Genomic DNA, 20,827 nt, shown 5'->3' on the forward strand with positions numbered 1-20,827 from the left:
AACTTCGCATTTTATTATTTCAGTCATTCTATTCAATTGCCACTGGAGACAACACAACCCGTGGCCCACGTTTCCTCCTCGATGTGGCCCGTCCTTTTGTAGAGTTCCCTCAGAGCCGTGGGGTAGCCCGCAGCGTTAGCTTCGCCCGCGGCTTCAGCGATGCGCTACCTTGTGACGTCAGCGAGGGAAGAGGCGGAATCGCCCCTACTACCGGAAGACGTCCGCTTTTTTGATTGGCTACTCAAGACGTCCGTTAGGACGTGTTGCCTTTTCCGTGTGCGCTCTGAGCGTGGGCGTCCCTGTGGGGGTGTGTGCAGGGGTTTCTACACCGGGCACCAACACCCCAACCCCTTCCATCAGGGGTTCGGCTTAGGGTCGCCCCTGGTGGGCGGCTCTCGAATCTTGAAGAAAAGCTCGAGAACCCGGACCCCCCCAGGGCTGCGGAGGTCCTCTCGGTAGGCAGGAAGATGGCGGCAGCATCGGTCTCTGCGACCTCTGGTTCTCAGATCTCGGTAAGAAGCGGCTGACGTTCGAATGGGCTCGGTCCTGGCGCCTCTTTGCTTTTCCTCACCCTTCAAAGCCTCTGGGCCTAGCGTCTCACCCCACCCTGGGGAATGGCCGGGGATGCGTGGTCACCCCTTGCTCTCCAGACACCCCCTGTTCCCCAGTCGAGGCTGCACCCTTACCTCGAAACAGGCCTGGCCCGCCTCCTTCCCCCGTTCATTCACCTTCCGGCCTAGAGGCGCAGGTTACCGAACTTTGCCAGGATTCGCTAGGGTGTCTACCCACGCCCTGGCCTTGCGAAAACATTGCAGCTTTGGTCACGTGTGTGTAACGGCCCCTCTTGGAAACTTGCCGAGACCAGGTGGGCTCGGCAATTGCCTTAACTGGCAGCTGTTGAATAGTCCTCAGTGGGAAGCGCTTACTAGTTGCTGCTTGTGCTGATTCCATTGCGTACAGTGCCTCCCCTCGCGTATTCCCAGGGACTTTGTTCTTGCTCGTACCCAGAGCGCGCGCTTTCCCCCTTCGGTATTACTTTGCAACGTGTACGTGCAGTTCTAGAGAGGCGGCAGGGACAGTTGAACCTGAACATGGTTTTCGCCTCTCCGAGGGCCCCCAGCCAGTTCAGTCATTATTATTTTGTCGAATTGCAATGTCGGTGCTTAGTATTTGGGGATCCGGCACTTTGGGATCCTGCAGAAAATGGGAGGAGTCTCAAGTAAGAGCCATTATAGCCTTTTTTTTTTCCAGCTAAAGCGGAGTGCCTGCATACTTTGAGTATCTAAGATGACACAGGTGAATGAGGTAGAATCCCTGCGCTGAAGGAGTCGGCACTGAGGAGAAACTGCATGTAATCAGGCTGTTACACAGTTCAGATTGATCAGTGTTGCTGTCCTAAAATAACCTAGGCATGAGTGGCTGGCAGTTCTTGGTAGGCTAGAAACAGTTTCCCGGTAGGGAAGATGGAGCCAGCTAGGTGAGCTGTATGGTGAAGGAGTTGTAAATGCTTGTCACAAGAACTGAAAAGAAGAAAAAGGCACCAATGGCATTTCTAGGTATATGCCAAGAGAAGAGGAGCTTTCAGGAAACTAGGAATGAGCAAAAGTCGTGTGGTGGTAGAGTTGGGTTAGATGAATTGTGGGAGTAGGTAAAAACGTGAAAAAAGAGCGATAGGGAAGAAAACAGAGAACTATCAGGGTAAAGTTAATGTCCTACACACTAAAGGGGAAGAAGTTAGGGAGCATTAAGAACAGAGTCACCTCTGGAAGACAGTTTTCCTCAGTTTCAGCTTTTGGTGACTTCAGGTTTATGATAATGAGGCCCGAAATAACTCAGAGTTTCTGCAGAACGGGAGTAGAATTTGCAGAGCAGTCAGAAGATGGAGAAGAAGGAATGAATGAAGCACATAGAGTTTATTCCGGAATTAGGTCAGTGAAAGGGAATAAAAAAAAGAGGAACTGTTAGGAGGAAGTGTCCCTAAGTAGATGGTTGAGATTATATAGGAGCTGAGATGAATTAAATTTAATGGGAGAAGAAGGCTCTTCACTGCTTTCAAAACTTAGCACTTGGAGACTGAGGAGACTGAGCAAGAAGTACTCCTGCAAATGTTAATTGAGCTATACTCTGCCAAGTCCACTTAGCTGAGCACTGGTATTGGGATGTGCTGTCAAACCTTATTCCATAAGGTAGCCAGATCATAAATTTCCTGGAGTGTTCAATAGGAAAGCATATATATTTCTATATATTAAGCTCAGCTTTATTTGGATTCTAAATATCAAGAATACACTTTTCAAATATTTAGGATCTTTGGGAAATCAAAAGTATAACGATCTTCTTAATTTGACTTGCTACATCAAACTAACTTGGAAGTCAGTTTAAAAACAAAAATGACTAAATTTAGATTATTAGCATATCAGAAATGACCCTCCTCAGACTGTTTAACTGTCCTGTCATAAATAAGGCTGACATTTCCAACAAAATTTAAAACATTCAGCTTAGCAAATAGCCGATCATAAAATAACACACACAAAATCCTTTGAAAACTGCAGCATAAACTCAGAGCCTACTCATACTCAGATTTTAGGATTTATTAACTATTCATATTAAAAAATTCCTTTTTATTCAACACTCATAAACCCAGCTTGGAGCATGCTATAATAAATAGGGATGCTTTTACTAGGTAAGGATTTTTAACAGGTAAATTCACAAATAGCATTCTTGAGAAAGCAGCTGCTATGTAAATCTCAAATGTGAGTAAGATGGAAGCAGGTGATACATTCAGGTTTTTTTGTTTCATTTTGTTTTTTAGGTATTTTTTGCAACAGCAGTGAGAAGAGTAACAACAGCCAGTAACATATAACATGATTGCTATGTATCTTTTCAGTAGTGGCTGCCTCAGGAAAGCAGCTTCGACTGGGCACAGTGACATTAAGTAGAAGTATAGGCAGTATAGAATTGAAATAGAGGAGTATCTTTCCTGTCAGTTCTTTTTTATTTTCCCACTATCCATAGTCAGAACTCTTACGTCACTTCGGACTTAATAAACTAATCTAACTGGTCTCTGTGACTTTTTAACCAGACCCTGTAATTAATATGCTCCATATTTTTTTCCTCTTAAGTTTTATGAATATATCATAGATTTTTTAATACTAAATATATAAAAGATTTATCTTTGAGATTAATAAAATGAATTCCTTTATGCTTCTTCATGCATCTTTTCTCTCATACATACCACCAGCTTATGTTTTGGGATTATAAAATATATAGTATTATATGGCAGTCATGGTTTTAAGTGCTTTTCATGTATTAACTAATTAGTATTTCCATTTTTAAATGAGCCAGATGAGGCACAGAGGTTAAATCAAGTTTACACAACTAGTAAATGGCAAAGCCAGTTTTGTTAATCACTAGTTTGCCAGCCATTCAAAAATAGTTCTCTTGTGATCATCCTTAGAAGTTCTACAAGTGCAAAAATTTCTCTAAAGTAGCAGTTTTCAAAGCATGGTCTGAAGACCTTTGGGGGTCCCTGAAGCCCTCCCAAGAGGGTCTACAGTTATCTTCCTTACCCAGCCACTTTGTGGGAGACCAGATTTTCTTTTGTGTCAGCCGAAATAGCATATTCAGTAGAGTGAATGCAGAAGCAAATACACGAATCCCGTAGCCTTTTTTTTTTTAAAGATTTTATTTATTTATTTGACAGAGAGAAATCACAGGTAAGCAGAGAGGCAGGCAGAGAGAGGAGGAAGCAGGCTCCCCACGGAGCAGAGAGCCCGATGCGGGGCTCGATCCCAGGACCCTGGGACCATGACCCGAGCCGAAAGCAGAGGCTTTAACCCACTGAGCCACCCAGGCGCCCCCCGTAGCCTTTTTTAAAATTAAGAATTAAAGAGATCTGTAAAAAATTCTTCATTAAATATTTTAGATGGCTGTTAGTTTTCATTCAAGAATTATATTTATGGTAACATCATGGGTGTATTATTTTTAAATTAGTAAGTATGTTAACATCTAGGTATAACCCACATGAACAAAAAGCTCTTTGGGATCTTCAGTAATTTTTATGAGTGTAAAGGAGTCCCCAAAGCCAAAATGTTTGAGAGGGGCAACAGTGGTTTAAACTGCCAGTTGGGCTGTGGGTTCCAACTCGGTGGTGGGTTGCGGAATATGTTTAGTGACTAAGGACATAATCATTAAAAAAGAAGAAGAGGAAGAAGAAAGAAAATAGTTCAGCAAATAGAGTTGTGATTGAAATGGCAGGATCATAGAGGGTGCATCTTTGGCTTTCTTTGATAATGCTGAATTGTTTTCCAAAAATTGTACCGATATGTTCCCAGCAGCTATTCCCTTTAATCCATATCCTCTTGAACATGTAGTATGGTCTCACTTCTGAATTATTGCCAGGAAGGGAGTATGAAATGCTATCCTGTTCTTGTTCTCATTTGTGCTCCCCTTATCAATGTAGACAATGCACCTTTTATTTTTTCATAACTTTACTTGTAGTTTTTTTTTCTTCTATGAAATGCTTGCTTGTGCCTTTTGCCTTTCTTTAATTGGTTTGTCTTTTCCTGTTGATTTATACTCATTCTTTATGCATTCTGGAAGTTAATGCTTGCCTGTTTAGCTTTATTCTAATTACTCTTCAGCTTGTCTTTCACTTGTCTAAGATACCTTTTGATGGGAGTTCCTGATGTTCATGGATAAAATTTATTAGTCTTTCATTTTTATGTTTAGTGCTTTTTGGTTAAGAAATTCTTGAAGCAGGGCGCCTGGGTGGCTCAGTGGGTTAAGCCTCTGCCTTCGGCTCAGGTCATGATTTCAGGGTCCTGGGATCGAGTCCCGCCTTGGGCTCTCTGCTCTACCCAGAGCCTGCTTCCTCTTTCTCTCTCTCTCTTCCCGCTCTCTGCCTGCCTGTCTGCCTACTTGTGATCTCTGTCAAATAAATAAATAAAATCTAAAAAAAAAAAAAAAAAGGAAATTCTTGAAGCAAAGGACATTAATGACATTCTTTTGTGTTTTTCTATACAGGTTTTAAAGTTGGGGCCTTTTAAGTCCTTAATATGCTTGAAATTAATTTGTGTGCTGTGAGGTAGGGATCCAGTTTAACCTTTCTGCTTAAGATGTACAATTTCTCAGGGCACCTGAGTGGCTCAGTGGGTTAAAGCCTCTGTTTTCAGCTCAGGTCATGATTGCAGGGTCCTGGGATGGAGCCCCGCATTGGGCTCTGGAACCTGCTTCCCTCCCCCGCTCCCCCACCCCACCTCTCTGCCTACTTGTGATCTCTGTCTGTCAAATAAATGAATAAAATCTTAAAAAAAAAAATACAGGGGCGCCTGGGGGGCTCAGTGGGTTAAAGCCTCTGCCTTGGGCTCCGGTCATGATCCCAGGGTGCTGGGATTGAGCCCCGCATCAGGCTCTCTGCTCAGCAGGGAGCCTGCTTCCCTTCCTCTCTCTCTGCCTGTCTCTGCCTACTTGCGATCTCTGTCTGTCAAATAAATAAATAAAATCTTAAAAAAAAAAAAAATACACAACTTCTTCAATATTGCTTATTAGGTATATCTTTCCCGAATGGTTTGCATTTGTAGCTATCAGTATATTTCCATATATGTATGTTTGTTTTACTGGGCTCTTTGTTCCGTGATTGTATTTGTCTATCCCTATATACTCACTGTATTAATGATTCTCCTTTATATATTTCTGAGAGAGTACCTGCCTATCTTCCTTGTTCCTTCAAGAGAAATGTTAGCTATTCTTGGTCCTCCACTGTTCTTTAATAGAAATTATAAATTATATATTATAAATTATATCTGCTGTTGGAATTTCAATTGAAACTGCATTGAATTTCTAGTTTAATTTGGGAGTAACCAATGTCTTTAAGACAGTATTCTGCCTGTGTCTTGTTATTCCAGTTTTTTTGAACATTAACATTTTTCCATAAAATTTATAATTTCAGGTCTTGTACATCATTTAATTTATTTCTAGCTCATTTTTTATATATTTTCATAAGTTGCATTTTCTAACTGATATATAGAACTGTTATGTACATTTTTCATATTAATTTTCTTAATCTTTCCTAAACTCTAATTCTAATAATTGAGAATTTTTTGGTATTTTCTATTTAGATGATCTTAACCTGTGAAATTTTGATTCTTTGTTTTCAGTCTTAACGTTTATTATCCTTTTTTTATCTTAATATGCAGGCTATGAAATGCAGCACAACATTTACTAGTTGCTTTGTAAATATCTTTGACTTGCTCCTGAATTTAAAAGGAATGTTTTAAATTTTGTACCATTAAATATGTTGTCATGTTTTTTTGTAAACTTGCTTACTACAGTAAGAAAATAGTTCTTTAATAATGGCTGGGTATTGAATTTTATTGATTACTTTACATATGATCATACGGATTTTCACATTAAAGTAAAATGGATATTCTAATGTTCAGTCATTCATAAACATTCCTAGAATGACCCCATTTTGATCATACTGTATTTTTTTTCTGTTGAGTATGATTTGCTAAATTGTATTTAAGTTTTTATGTGCCTGATTTCTTCCAGCTCATTTCTTCCTGCACATTCCATTTGAAAAGAAGGCAAATAATATAAATTTCTTATCATCTTTCATACTTAATGCAGTGCCATACACAGAGATATTCCATAAATACTTGAATCATAAGTGTTCTTAAGTAGGAGCTAAAGTTACCAGGGAAGAAATTGGTCAGATTAAACATTTTGCCTTTAATCCTGAAAGTTCCTCTTAGAATCCTGTCATTTTAGTTGGAAAAATATTTATTGAATGCTTTGGGTCTTGGAAAAGCATACTGATTAGGAGTAAGACTCCGGCTCCTTAGTAGCTGTGTGTGGTTTAACTTTTCTTAACCTGCTTTTTTCACCTGCAGTGGGGACAATAATATTTGCTACCTTCAGGGTTTCTTGTAATAACTACAGGAGAATATGAATGTGCTTGGAAAAAATATAGAATATAGAAATTCTGTAGAATCTGGAAATCGAAGATTCTATGTTCAGGGTCCTTAAAAATACATTTTTCTGAACTCTAAGTGAAGATACTTTCTTGTCAGGATTGTTAGGAGGATCATCTAAGATAACGGATACGTGAATTTTAAAGTACCATGCAAGTTTGAGGTGTGTGTTGTTTTTATTTTGCGTATGTACATATATATAACATATATATGGGGAGAGCCTAATTCAACTTGAAAGATCCTTTGCCTTTCAGTAGTTCTCAGGTATCCATGATCGAATGGCATGTGGCACTGAAAGCAAGAAGAATTCACTTGAAATCTTCTATCATCTCAGATCAATCTGCTATCTTTAGAAAGTTCTATTGGCAGGGTTAGTTCTTGGTAGGCAGCTGTGGACTTAAATGGAAACAATTTCATATACTAACATAAAACTTTAATGATGAGTACTTCACTCTGCCTAAACCGTTTGTACAAACAATGTGGCTTATGCTGAACACCTGCTTTCTTTCTGGGAGTCAGGAATGTAACAGCCCCCAGTGAAAACTTTGGCCACTGAGTCTAAGGAGCCTTGGTGAAAAAACACTTCACAAAAATTGTCACTGTTAGCTGCTGGAGGAATTAAGCACATCATTTAAGCAGCTAGAGAGGAATTTTGAAAGCTTGTGCCTGGTATCTTACAGACTTCACCCCGATGGGTCTTTTGCTTTTGCTGATTTTGCTTATGAATCCTTTTTGCTATATTAAATCCTAGTGATGAGTGTAACTATTTGCTGAGTCCTTTCAGTCCATCTAGCAAATCCCCAAACCGTGGGCTGGTCCTGGGGACTGCTGACAATCATGGAACATTCCCAAAATTCAGGTTCCCAGATACCAGCCAAGAACCACCTCATAAGCAGACATCTTTAAGTACAGTAGTCTCATGTCTGCTATGTTAATCCTTTCTGCCCAGTCTTTCTATGATATTTGTGCTCTCTGTTTGGCATAAAGGAAATTATATTTTGTAATTTATATTTTATAAATATATATAATTTTATAATTTATATACTTGAGTAAAATAGTTCAGTTTTATGGACAGTGAAGTTTTCCTGTTTTACAGAGGAATTATATAATGAATTCACTCAACAAATTTATTAAATACCTTTATCAGGTGTTTTTATTGGAACTTAAACTTTATTCCCACTTAAACAGTGGGAATGACTATGTTTTTCCAGCATCAGTTCTCCTGTGTTAGCTGGGTGTCCTACAGTCAATTCAGTTCTGCTGCTAAGTAGCTGGATAAAGTTCAGGCCCCATAGGTTAAGGGACTAGCCCCCACATGACTGCCCCTACTTCAGTCCCAGGTGTGCTGAAGGTAGGTTTTTGCACTTCTGCCCAGTCAACTACAAATGAAGGAGTTCCCAATGACCCCTGTTCCTCACATTTATTAATTTGCTAAAATGACTCATAGAACTCAGGAAAGTGAGTTATGATTATAGTTGTTTTTTTGTTTTGTTTTGTTTTTATAGAGGATACAACTCAGGAACAGCCAAATGGAAGAGACACATAGGGCAAGATATAAAGGGGCTTCCATGACCACTCTGGATGCTCCTGAGACCTCATTGTTCAGGAGTTTTATTAGTATATAAATCATGTACTTAAAATTTAGTCAGTCATTGGCCATTATTAATTGAACTCAATCTCCAGCCCCTCCCTTCTGAGGTCAGGGTGTGGGGCTGAAATTTCTAATGCTAGTCACTTGGTTGGGTTTCTGGCTACTAGTTCTCATCCCGAAGCTGTCTAGAGGGTCCCACTCTTGGTATAACAAAGACAGCCACCACTTAAGAAATTCCCGGAGTTTTTGAATCTCTGTGTTAGGAACCAAAGACAAAAACTTTTTTTTTTTTTTAATTCCACAGGGCATAGAGATACTAAATATATCAAGTAGGGATAAGCATTTTTAAAAAAGAATAAAGGCAACAGAGTGACAGAATGGTGCTACTTTAGGTACTATTATCAGGGAAAGCCTTATTGACAAGACTTTTGAGCAGATGACTGAGTGGCATGAGAAAGGGAGCTTTCCAGGCAGGTAAACTTAGAAAAAAAAAAGTGTACTGTGCATTTTAGAAATCCAAAAGTAGGTCAGTATAGCTGGGAAATAATGAGGGGACAGAGGATTGTGGAGAAAGAGTGGGAGGGAATGAAGTCAGAGTTAGCCTGAGGTCAGATACCTGCGTGGGGCCATAAAAAGCATGGTAAGGAGGCATCTGGGTGGCTCAGTCAGTTGAGCTTCTGACTCTTGATTTCACCTCAGGTCATGATCTCAGGTAGTGAGATTGGAGCCCCATGTCAGGCTGTGCACAGTGTCTGCTGGAGGTTCTCCCTCTGCCCCTTCCCCTGTTCGTGTGCCTGCACGTGCACTCTTAACACGCATTCACTCACTCAAATAAGTAAACCATGGTGAGAATTTTGGATTTTATTCTGTGATGGAAATCTATTGGAGGGTTTTAGCTAGGGGTATTACTCTAATATTCTTGTTTTTTAAAAACAAAGCATAATGACTACTACTTGGAGACAGGCTAAGGGGATATGGACAGGAGTGATTAGGAGGCTATTAATGCAATCCAGACAACAGATCACAGTGGTGTAAACCAGGGCATTAGTAGTGGAATTAGTGAGAAATTGTAGAGTTTCTGGACATATTTTGAAGACAGAGACCCAACAAGATATAATGAAAAATTGGATGTGGGATGTATGAGAAATGACTTCGTCCAGGGGTTTTGACCTGAACAGCTAGCTGGGTGCAAAGTGGTGCCAATTGTTGTGGTATGCTGGGAGAGGAACAGGTTTGGGGAGTTAATTCAAGAATTTGTTGTAGGCATGTAAAATTTGAGGTGCCCATCCAAGTGGAAATAATGAGTAGTAAGGTTAATGTGAATATAAAATTTGAGAGCGAGAGAGCTCTGGATTCCATATTTAAACTTGAAAGTCTCAGCAAGTAAAGGCTTTTCAAAGCCCTACAAGTTGATGAGATCAAAGGAATTCATGTAGAAGAAAACCAGAAGTAGAAGGACTAAGCTTTGGAGCACTTCAGCATTTAGAAAGAGAAAGAAGAGAGCCAAGGAGATTCTTAGGAAGAGGCCTGTGTTGATAGGAAAACCAGAGTGTGGTCCATCTTCTAAGGAAAGTGTTGGGATGAAGTGACATGTATCACATGCTTCTGGGAGGTCTTCAAAGTCAGCAATGTAAAAGTCCCTGGTGAGCTTGCTGAGCTGTTTCTGTGAACTGGTGAAGACTCAAGTCTGATTAGAGAGGGTAAGAGGTGGGGTGATTAAGAGATTGCAGCAATTACAAACAATTACTTTAAGGGCCTTTGTTGTAAGCTCAGAGAAATGAGGCAGGAGCTGGAGGAGAGTCCTAAAGTTCAGGAAAGCTTTTGTTTATTTTGTCCTTAATGACAATGTGAGAGATCTTGTAGAGAGAAATAGCATCAGGAGGGGAGGGGTTTTATAGGAACCAAGGCTTTGAACAGGTAGGAGGAGATAGGTTGGTTAAACAAACCCCATTCCTTGTTTCAGCGTAGGGAAGGTGAAATGTATGAACGGGTGTAGATAAGCTGGTGGTTCTCTTTTGAGAACTAGATACTTGTTCAGTTAACCACCTCTGATTCTGTAGGGGATGAGATTGGCTTGGGAGTGGGGTAGGCAAGTCTACTCTTTTGAACCTCCTTTTCCTCTTTTATAAGACAAGGAGGGTATACTAGATTGTTTCTGTGGTTCTTCTCTTACCTGAAGTTTCCAACTTATCCCCAATTGTTTTTCTCGCTTAGAAAGACGTGTCTATTAACACATACTGTTTTTTTCTTGCTATATTATTCTTCTTGGGTGTTTACCTACCACTTTTCCATCTTAAACATTTTTAAGTATATGGTTCAGTAATGTTAAGTATAATAATACTGTGGTGAAACATCTTTAGACTTTTCATCTTACAGAACTCTCTGTCCATTTAACAGCGCTACTTTGCAATCTCCCCAGTCCTGGTAACCAACATTCTACTTTCAGTTTCTATGAGTTTGACTACTTTAGGACACATTATAATAAAGTAGAATTGTAAAGTATTTCTTTTTTTGACTAGCTTATTTCACCGAGCATAATTCCTCTCAGGTTTATCCATTATGTCACATGTAATGCGATTTCTCTCCTTAAGGCTGAATAATGCTATATGTATATACAATATTTTATTCCCTACTGTTTTTATTATATACATTTGCGTGCATATGTTAAGAGTTGCCAGTTTTGTATTTCTTGGTTTAATTTTATTTCAAAATAGTTCTTGTAAATAATTTTACAGGCCATTTTATTTTCTGTTTTGCTTTTGAGTTATGTATTCTTCCTGTGATTTAAACTGCTGGTAGCAAATGAAGACACTGAATCAACACATTTGAAATAACAATGACATTCATTGCTTAAACTCAAAAATTCAAAATGAGATGGCTGACTTGGAAAATGGACTCATTTAGAAAAGCTTTTTTTTTTTTTTTTTTAAATAGTATGCTTAGATTTTAACATAAAGTTTCATCATTTGTCTGCTGACTCAACCTAAGCAATATTTTGGTGATATATATGTGACAGATTTTGTTGAAAGATAAATCTCTCCCCTTGCCCAGTTTTATTGAGAAATAATTGACATATATCACCATCCAGATTTAAGGCATACAGCATGATGGTTTGATTTACATATATTGTGAATCAGTTACCAAAATTGGTTTAGCTAACATTCATCTTCTCATATGAATACAAAGAAAAGAACTTTTTTCCTTATGATGAAAACTTGTAGGATATCCTGCCTTCACAACCCCTCTATATCATATAGTAGTGTTGGCTGTAGTTGTCATGTTGTACATTGCATCCTTACTATTTATTTTATAACTGGAAGTTTGTATCTTTTGACCACCTTCCTCCAGCTCCCCTTTTCCCCCATTTTTTAACTCTGTAACCACCAGTGTGATTTTTTTCCATAGAGTATGGTTTTTTGTTTTAGATTCCACATATGATTGAGTTCATACGGTGACTTCATTTAATATAATGCCTTCAGGGTCCAGCTGTGCTTTTGTAAATGGTGGGATTTTCTGTGTGTGTGTGTGTGTGTGTGTTTTAATGGCTGAATAATTCTCCATTGTATATGTCACAACTTCTTTACCCATTCCTCCATCAACAGACACACATTGCTTCCATGTCTTGGCTCTTATAAGTAATGCTGCTATGATCTGAACATGGAGATGCTAATAACTCTTCAAGTTAGTGTTCATTTCTTTTGGATATATTCATTGCTGGATTATGTCGTAGTTCTATTAGTAATTTTTTGAGGATCCTCCATACTGTTTTCTGTAGTGGCTCTATCAGTTTACAGTTCCACAAACAGTGCACAAAAGGTTCCTTTTTCTCTGTATCTATGACAGCTTTTGTAATCTTTTGTCTTTATGATGGTGGTCAGTCTCAACAGGTGTGAGATCTCTCATTGTGGTTTTAAAGCAATTTTTAAAAAATTTACCTATTTAACAGAGAGAGAGAGTGCCTACAAGCAGGGGGAATGATGGGTAGAGGGAGAGGGAAAAGCTGGCTCCCCACTGAGCAGAGAGCCCAATGTGGGGCAGGATCCCAGGATTCTGAGATCATGACCTGAGCCAGAAAGCAGGCATTTAACCAGCTGAGCCACCCAGGCGCCCCTTTCATTGTGGTTTTAATTTGCATTTTCCTAATGACTAATGAATGTTGAGCATCTTTTCATTGTACCTGTTGGCTTTAGAAAAATGTTTCAGAAAGGATAAATTTTGAACTGGTAGTTTTTATAAGAGCTAGCAAGCAGTGAATTTAATGAAGATGGTTTCTTTTTTTTTTTTTTTTTTTTTTTCTTTTTTTGATTTGGGTTTTTCGAAGGTAAATTATTTATGCATAGTCCTGTTAGTATCTGTACAGTATTCAGTAATTCTAATAAAAATTGTTTTCAAAATCTTAGGTAAATTTGCAGGCATTTTATGTTCATACATATATATTGATAAGGAATACTTCCTGTCCAGTTACTTTGAATAGTAGCTGTTAAATGATAGGATTCTAGTAGGTTGTATGAAAATCTAAGGTTCTCTGGGAAGAATCATATTTGAAATTAAGCTAAGTGATAATTCATGGTGCTTTGTAAGAGCTTTGGCAGTATAATATATTTTAAGAATTGAAAATTCACCCTGTTTTCTGGCCACCTCCAAAAACCTGATGTCAGTTTGCCAAAAATTTGATAAATGTCAGCTCAGTCCTGTTGCATGTGAACACACTTTTTGCTATTGATTTAACATCAGTTTACTTGAGTACCACGTTCAGACTTACCTCTATCTTTTCCAAGTCTTTACTCTCTTCTTTAGTTTTCATAGCCATAATTTAGTTTTGTATTTGCTTTCTTAAATCAATTGGAAAATTATATGGTTTTACATGGGAACAGTCTTTGATTTTTAATAAGATTTAGATACTGTGTGGTTTTCTTGATTGCCTTCGTTTATTCCAGGAGGTTGTTTACCATTATTGTTCTTTATGTACAGTAAAGTACAGTACACTATTATACTGTCCCTTTCTGCTTTTCTGGACATAGATTGTTCTGTGCTGTCTAGTTTAGTTCTCCAAAGGTAAGAGTTGAGAACTGATTTTGCTGTGGTTATTTGAAAGAAAGATAAATGAGAATTCTGAGTAGCAAGTATAATTGTATCTTCCACCTTAGCTTTCAGTTTCTCCATTACTTTCCCCGCTTTAGGTCTCTCTACCAATAGGAAATCATCTACAATTAACAATATACCACAGTTAGCATCCCCTGAAACTGAAATCATGTGGAACATAATCCCTAATTGAACCAAATCTCATTCATAATAGTGTTTTTTTGGAATTAAAATTTATATTTGGAGGGCGCCTGGGTGGCTCGGTTGGTTGGGACTGCCTTTGGCTCAGGTCATGATCCCAGAGTTCCAGGATCTAGTTCCACATCAGGCTCCCAGCTCCATGGGGAGTCTGCTTTTCCCTCTGACCTTTTCCCCCCTCATGCTCTCTCTCAACTAAATAAAGCAAATCTTTAAAAAAAACAAAACAAAAAAAAAAAAAACACAATTATACTTGGGTACTTGGTATTTCTAATTGCTCTCCCCCACCTTTTTTTCCTAAATATAAATTTTTTGGAGCAAGAACTATGTCTGTCTGTCTGTATACCACAGAGTCTTGGACATTTAATAAATATTCAAGAATTACTTACTTGATTGGAGAGAGATTAATTCAGTCATTTTGTAGCAGTTTCAGATACTATAAAAAGACAGTATTTACTTTTCTGAATTTATATTTTACACTACATATTTTTAAGTAAACATATTACATTTATTATGAGTATCATATTCAAGTGTTTCTGTGCAGCATTTCTATTCAGGTTGTTGAACATTATTTCCTTTTACAGTGTCTGTTATATGGCTATATTTATGCACATAAGAAACACAGAAAAGTTTTATTATTTTAAAATAATGATTGAATTCTGTTGTGTATGGTCAGTGAGCTCTCTTTTTTCTGTTGTCACCATCAATGGAACATGAGCTGTACAGTTCTCAGGAACAAATTGTCTGTGTGTGTGTGTGTGTGTGTGTGTGTACACGTGCGTGCACACCTCTGTGTGTGTGTATGTGTGTATTTACATCCTTTTTGCAGTGTAAAATTTTGAAAGGTAATTTCTATATTTTTATTTTTCAGAACATCGTAGTCGAACCCTCAAGGTCTGATGGAAGTATGGTTCACCATTCCTCATCTCCGTATGTAGTATATCCACCTGATAAGCCTTTCCTTAATAGTGATCTACGACGCTCCCCAAATAAGCCTACATTTGCCTATCCAGAAAGTAACAGCAGAGGTAATAGAGCCTGACAAAATAGATGTTTTTTATTGTTTGTTCATCCACTGCTTTAAAACTCTTATGTCTTCTAGGTATTTTAAAATTAGAGGAGTGGCACATGGGTGGCTCAGTGAGTTAAGCATCCAGATCCTGATTTATGCTCAGGTCATGATCTCCCCCCCCCCCCCCCCCCAACACACACACACGTGCTCACTTTCACTCAAAAAAAAAAAAGAAGAGTACCTATTTTCCCTTTTCCTATTTTTAACCTCGTCAAAATACAGTGCTTTTCTTTTGTTCACTGATTGTTAAACAGTATTGTCCACTAAATCATCAAGGCTAAATACTTTGAGAAATCTAGGACTGTTCTGTCATATGCAATATGAGTCATGAACCAAAAAATCAGTATTTATGCCTCTGAAATATCCCAAAGATGTATTGGTTATATCTCTTCATTCTTATTGCTTTGGCTTAGACTTTCGTCATCTATTACATAGATAATTGTGATATACTCCTAAATAATTGCTTAACCTGTGGTTTCCCTCTCATCCCCATTTAAACAACATTCTGCATCATCTCTCCTACTTTAAACAAATTGTAGCAGGGGATTTTTTTGGTTTGGTTTTTTTTTTTTAGTTTGGTTTTTTGGGGGTTTTTTTGTTTGTTTTGTTTTTTTTAATCTAGATTCTACCTACCTTACCAATTTCATCCCTGTCTTCTCTTCTGTTCTTCCTTACCCACATATCCTTTGCTCTGTCTACTTAGAACTATATCTTTTCCCAGAACTTGTCATCTGTATTAGCTTTCTTGCTGCTTTAACAGATTACCACAGCTCAGCAACTTTAACACAACTTTAAATCGCCATCACACAGTTTCTTTAGGGCAGAAATCTGGATGGGCTTAGCAGGGTCTTCTGTTTAGCATTCTATGAGGCTGAAATCAAGGTGTTGACTGGGCTCTGTTCCTTACTAGAGAGTTTAGGGAAGAATCTGTTCTCAGCTCATTCAACTGTTTGGCTGCATTCAGTTACCTGTGGTGATAGAGCTGAGGTTCCATTGTCTTGCTAACTTTTAGTTAGGGCCAGTCTTTCTTCCTAGAGGCTGTCTGCATTCCTTCCTTTGCCTTCTTTATTGCTCCATTCAAGGAGTCATGGGTCATGGGTCTTTCATGCTTCATATCTCTCTGTTAGGGTCCTTTCCCAAAGTCCTTTTTGCCATGTATCAGAGATTGAAGGATTAGGACATAGGTATTCTTGGGTGTCCATTCTGGCTGTCACACCAGCCATGTCAAGCTTTTAAGTCTTTCTCTTGCTGTGCCCTCTTACTGAAATCTTTCTGTTAGGGAATTATAGTCTTTAAAACCCACATTATGTATTAATTATTTTGAGAAATCTTCCTCTCTGCCAGCTTCCCCAACACATACCTCTTCCTGCTCTTCTCAGATACCTCTTCTAAATTCTGTTGGTCCTTTACCAACCATCCAGAGCCTTCATTTTTTTGTTATGGGAAAGCAGGTACTGGTTTCCTTATCTGGCTGTCCCATACTGAAAGTAGATATCATTGGATTGATACAAAAAATGCTATAAAAGCATAATGGATCATAGTGAATATCCTGAGGCATTGCTTAAACAGTTCACAACACCATGCTCTGAAGGGATAAGAGATCTGATTTACTATGTACACATTATTTTTTCTTTTGCTTACTTTCCTCTTCATCTCCTTTTTCCCTCTTCTCTCACATGTTCTTTAAAACCATTAGTGACACACAAGCAGAATGTAGCATTATCACTCACACAGGGCTAAACATTTGCTGACTTTCTCCTGTATGAATAAATCTGCCCCATTTCACTTTTCTTATTCTTTTCATTCTTTAGTAATTACTTTTCTCTGAACTTTTTTTTAAAGTTTCTTTCAATAGAGGTGAAGATCAGAACTAGATATAATATTGCAGTGGAAGGATTGATATCTGATTCCTAGACCTTGTATTTCTGCTAGAACTTTGTTGCATGATTATTTTTGTATGTGCTTATTTTTTAAATAATAATTACTAAATCTTAACAGTTTTCTTTTAATTTTTTAATTTTTTATTTTTTATATAAACATATATTTTTATCCCCAGGGTTACAGGTCTGTGAATTGCCAGGTTTACACACTTCACAGCACTCACCAAAGCACACACCCTCCCCAGTGTCCATAACCCCACCCCCCTTCTCCCAAGCCCGCTCCCCCCACCAACCCTCAGTTTGTTTTGTGAGATTAAGAGTCACTTATGGTTTGTCTCCCTCCCAATCCCATCTTGTTTCTTAACAGATTTTTTATCCACTGTGGGCTTCAGTTATTTATTCTTTGCTTTTTTACCATATGTTGTTTGTATGTTACACAGCTTTTATTTTTCTAAATCGCCAAAATCTTTAGCTGCTGTGTTCAGATGAGTAGCATTCTATCACTTGTTTTGTTAGCCATTGAATTAACATTTTCTTTATTATCTTCATCTTTGAGACACTATATCCTGTAAGAGGTTTTTAGTTAGTAAGTTGAGCATTGAATAAAAATATTTGTGCAAAACACCAGACTTCTGTTTGAATGACTGAAGTCTTAATTTGAATAGATACTCTGTATGATAAACTTTTCTTCTTTACATGTAATAAATGCTTTTTTTGTATGAATACATTACAATAAAGAAGACTAACTCTTCTTTAGTTCTAGTTTAATATACTTTCATTTGATAAATTACCATTTCACTTGGCTATCTAATAATCACATTGAAAATATAGCTTGATTAATGCCATTGAAAGATAATTAAATTATGTTTTTTTAAATTCTCATTTTCATATTCATTTTGAGTTTTTGAAAAGAGATGAGCAAGAAATTGGAAGTTATTACTGCCTTCAAAAAAAATGTATTGTCCTTGGAACCACTTTTTTTCCCTGTCCCTTGGAGCCCTTTAAAAAAAAAACGTAACTAATGTCAATCCAAAGAAGTCTAACCCATTATTTATGTTATTTAATACATTTCAAATCACAGTAGTGTGCAGAATGGCTTGGACATTTGAAGCAAGGTAACTATGAGGCAATTCTACTAGGCCAGTGCTTTCTAAACCTTTCACTTAGCCTAGTCCTTGTGGAAAATGAAATGGTAACACATGTACAGCACATGGAGATAAACTGATGGGGCTGTTATCTGGGTGTTTCCACTGTGCCAGGCCACTCATGGCCTCTATAAAAGCTAAGAGAGATGGATCTATTACAAATTTGTATCACACCTGTTGGAAGAAGCTCAGATTATTGTGACAAAAGAGAGAAATCAAGTTATAGCTAGTGTGCTAGGTAGGTATTGATTACAGTTTACTGCCCATCTGTTCTTCTAAGGCACTGGTTCTCCAATTTTTTAAATTCAGGGAACCCTAATTAACCCACTGCATATTTATATAATATGTTAATGAAGAATAACTGTTTTCCAGATTTAAAAAATATACTGCAGAGAGTGACATTGTTTTATTTTATACTTTGTAAGTCCCTTATTTCTAGATTAGTAGAAAACTGCTTGATTCTCATCTATTTTTGCATTCCATTTGTGTTAATTGTTTTGATTAAAGTATGTGAAAAAAACCTGGCCTGACATGTATATGTAGATGGAAAAGAAGTAATACTTTAATAGCCTTTCCAGCAATTTGTGGATATTTTTATTTGATATTACACCAAAACTTAGCAAGTGGTGTCTTAAAATTCAGTTGTGTTGTGGAATCTGAAAACATTATTGAATATTTCATATTCTGGGACCTGAGGACCACCTACATGGTGGAAGATTAACTTAGAGGATTCACAAGTTTCAGAAGTGGTTGTACAGTAGAATCTAGAGAAACCAAAATTTAGGCTTCCAAATTTCTCCCTCATGAAGGTCACACAGAAAAACACTTCCTCCTCCAGCAATAAACTGCATGACATGTGTAGTGTTTCTGCTCAGGAAAGCCCACTTAAGTGTCAGACACTATGGCTTTTATTTGGGCTGGTCACACAAAACACTTTGTGCCTGCACAGTCATGATATTCACCATAAAACACGTTTGTTTATGCAATCAAAGCAGATTTATGCAGCAGGATTTAGTGCCTTAAGCATACAAAACCGTATTGATTAGTAACTGAAGGAACATTTCAAGAGCCTAGTTTCCAGAGAGTAGCCAAGGTTCAGGCCTGCTGTATAAACTTCTTTGGTAAGAATTAATCAATTTGTTTATTTATTTATGATTTTATTTATTCATTTGAGAGAGACACAGTGAGAGAGGGAACACAAAAATGATGGGTTCCAGCCAATTGCTCTAATAACTGGAACAGGATGGAAAGCCCAGAAATAAACTTATATGATCAGTTAACCTGTGACAAAAGAGGTGAGAACTACTGGGACTGTATCAAACTAAAAAGCTTTTACACAGCCAATGAAGACATCTCTGAGGGAACTCAGAGAGTGGGAGAGAGAGAAGCAGGCTTCCTGATGAGCAGGGAGCCAATGAGGGGCTCCATCCCAGCACCCTGGAATCATGACCCGAGCTGGAGGCAACCACTTAACTGACTAAGCCACTCAGGTGCCCCAGGGAATTTTTTTTTTTTTTTTTTTGAAGTGTAGTTGACATACACTGTTACATTAGTTTCAGGTATACAGAATAGTGATTTGACAGCCCTATATATTATACTCTTCTCACCACAATAAATGTAGTTTACTGTCATCATTCAATATTATTGCGGTATTATTGGCTGTGTTGCCGATGTTGTACTTTTTATTCCTGTGACTTACAACTGGATTTTGTACCTCTTAATCCCCTTCACATATTCTGCCTATCTCCCACTCGCCTCCTTTCTGGCAACCACCAGTTCTCTGTGTTTATGAGTCTGTTTCTGTTTTGTTTATTAGGGTTTGTTTTTGTTTTTGTTTTGACTCCATATATAAGTGAAATCATGTGGTATTTGTCTTTCTCTGGCTTATGTATTTAGCATAAACCCCTCTAAGTTGACCCATCTCATCATGTATGGCAAGATTTCGTTCCTTTTTATGGCTAATACTCCATTCTGTATATATGTGTGGCATATCTAATACTCCATTATATATATCACATCCTCTTTAATTTATCTGTGGATGTGCGCTTAGATTGGTTATTATAAATAATGCTGCAATAAACATAGGAGTGCATGTGTCTTTTCAAATTAGTGTTTTCTTTGGGTAATCAGTAGTGGAATTACTATTACTGTATCAGGTAGTATTTCCTTTTTTTTTTTTTTTTTTGAGGAACCTTCTTAATGTTCCACAGTGACTTCCCCAGTTTATACTTTTACCAACAGTGCATAAGCGATCCCTTTTCACATCCTTGAAAACACTTGTCATTTCTTGTCTTTTTGATACTAGCTGTTCTTACTAGTGTGAAGTCATAACTCATAGTGGTTTTGACTTGCATATCCTGGTGATTAGCGTGAACATCTGTTCATGTGTCTTTTGGCCATCTAGATATATCTTCTTTGGAAAAATGTCTATTCATGTCTTCTCCTTTTGATTGGATTATTTGTGGATTTTTTTTGGTATTACGTTTTAGGAGTTCTTTGTCTATTTTGGACATTAACTCCTTATCAGCATCCATGATTTGTAAATATTCTGCCATTCAGTAGGTTGCCTTTTTGTTTTGTTGATGTCTTCATTGGCTGTGTAAAAGCTTTTTAGTTTGATAAAGTCCCAGTAGTTCTCACCTCTTTTGTCACAGGTTAACTGATCATATAAGTTTATTTCTGGGCTTTCCATCCTGTTCCATTGATCTTTATGTTTATGTGCCCGTACCATACTATTTTGATTATGGTAGCTTTGCTGCAATCTTGGAATTGGATTGTGATACCTCCAGCTTTGTTTATGCTTCTTAAGATGGCTTTCACTATTTAGGGTCTTTTATGGTTCCATATAAATTTTAGAATCATTTGTTATCATTCTGTGAGTAAAACCA

The 20,827-nt window shown here is 37.7% G+C and overlaps 1 protein-coding gene across 1 annotated transcript in view; it reads left to right on the forward strand.

Moving 5' to 3' along the window:
- Window positions 1-273: 273 nt before the first annotated feature.
- CEP57 (centrosomal protein 57) overlaps window positions 274-20,827 on the forward strand; it is a 41,213-nt gene continuing 20,659 nt past the window's right edge. Inside the window, exons 1-2 of the mRNA XM_059413133.1 lie at window positions 274-512; window positions 14,714-14,870. Coding sequence (XP_059269116.1) covers window positions 468-512; window positions 14,714-14,870 — 202 coding nt within the window. The 5' untranslated portion in view covers window positions 274-467. The remainder of the gene's footprint in view (window positions 513-14,713; window positions 14,871-20,827) is intronic.

The sequence above is a fragment of the Mustela nigripes genome, chromosome 1 (genome assembly GCF_022355385.1).
Source record: "Mustela nigripes isolate SB6536 chromosome 1, MUSNIG.SB6536, whole genome shotgun sequence".
NCBI lineage: Eukaryota > Metazoa > Chordata > Mammalia > Carnivora > Mustelidae > Mustela > Mustela nigripes.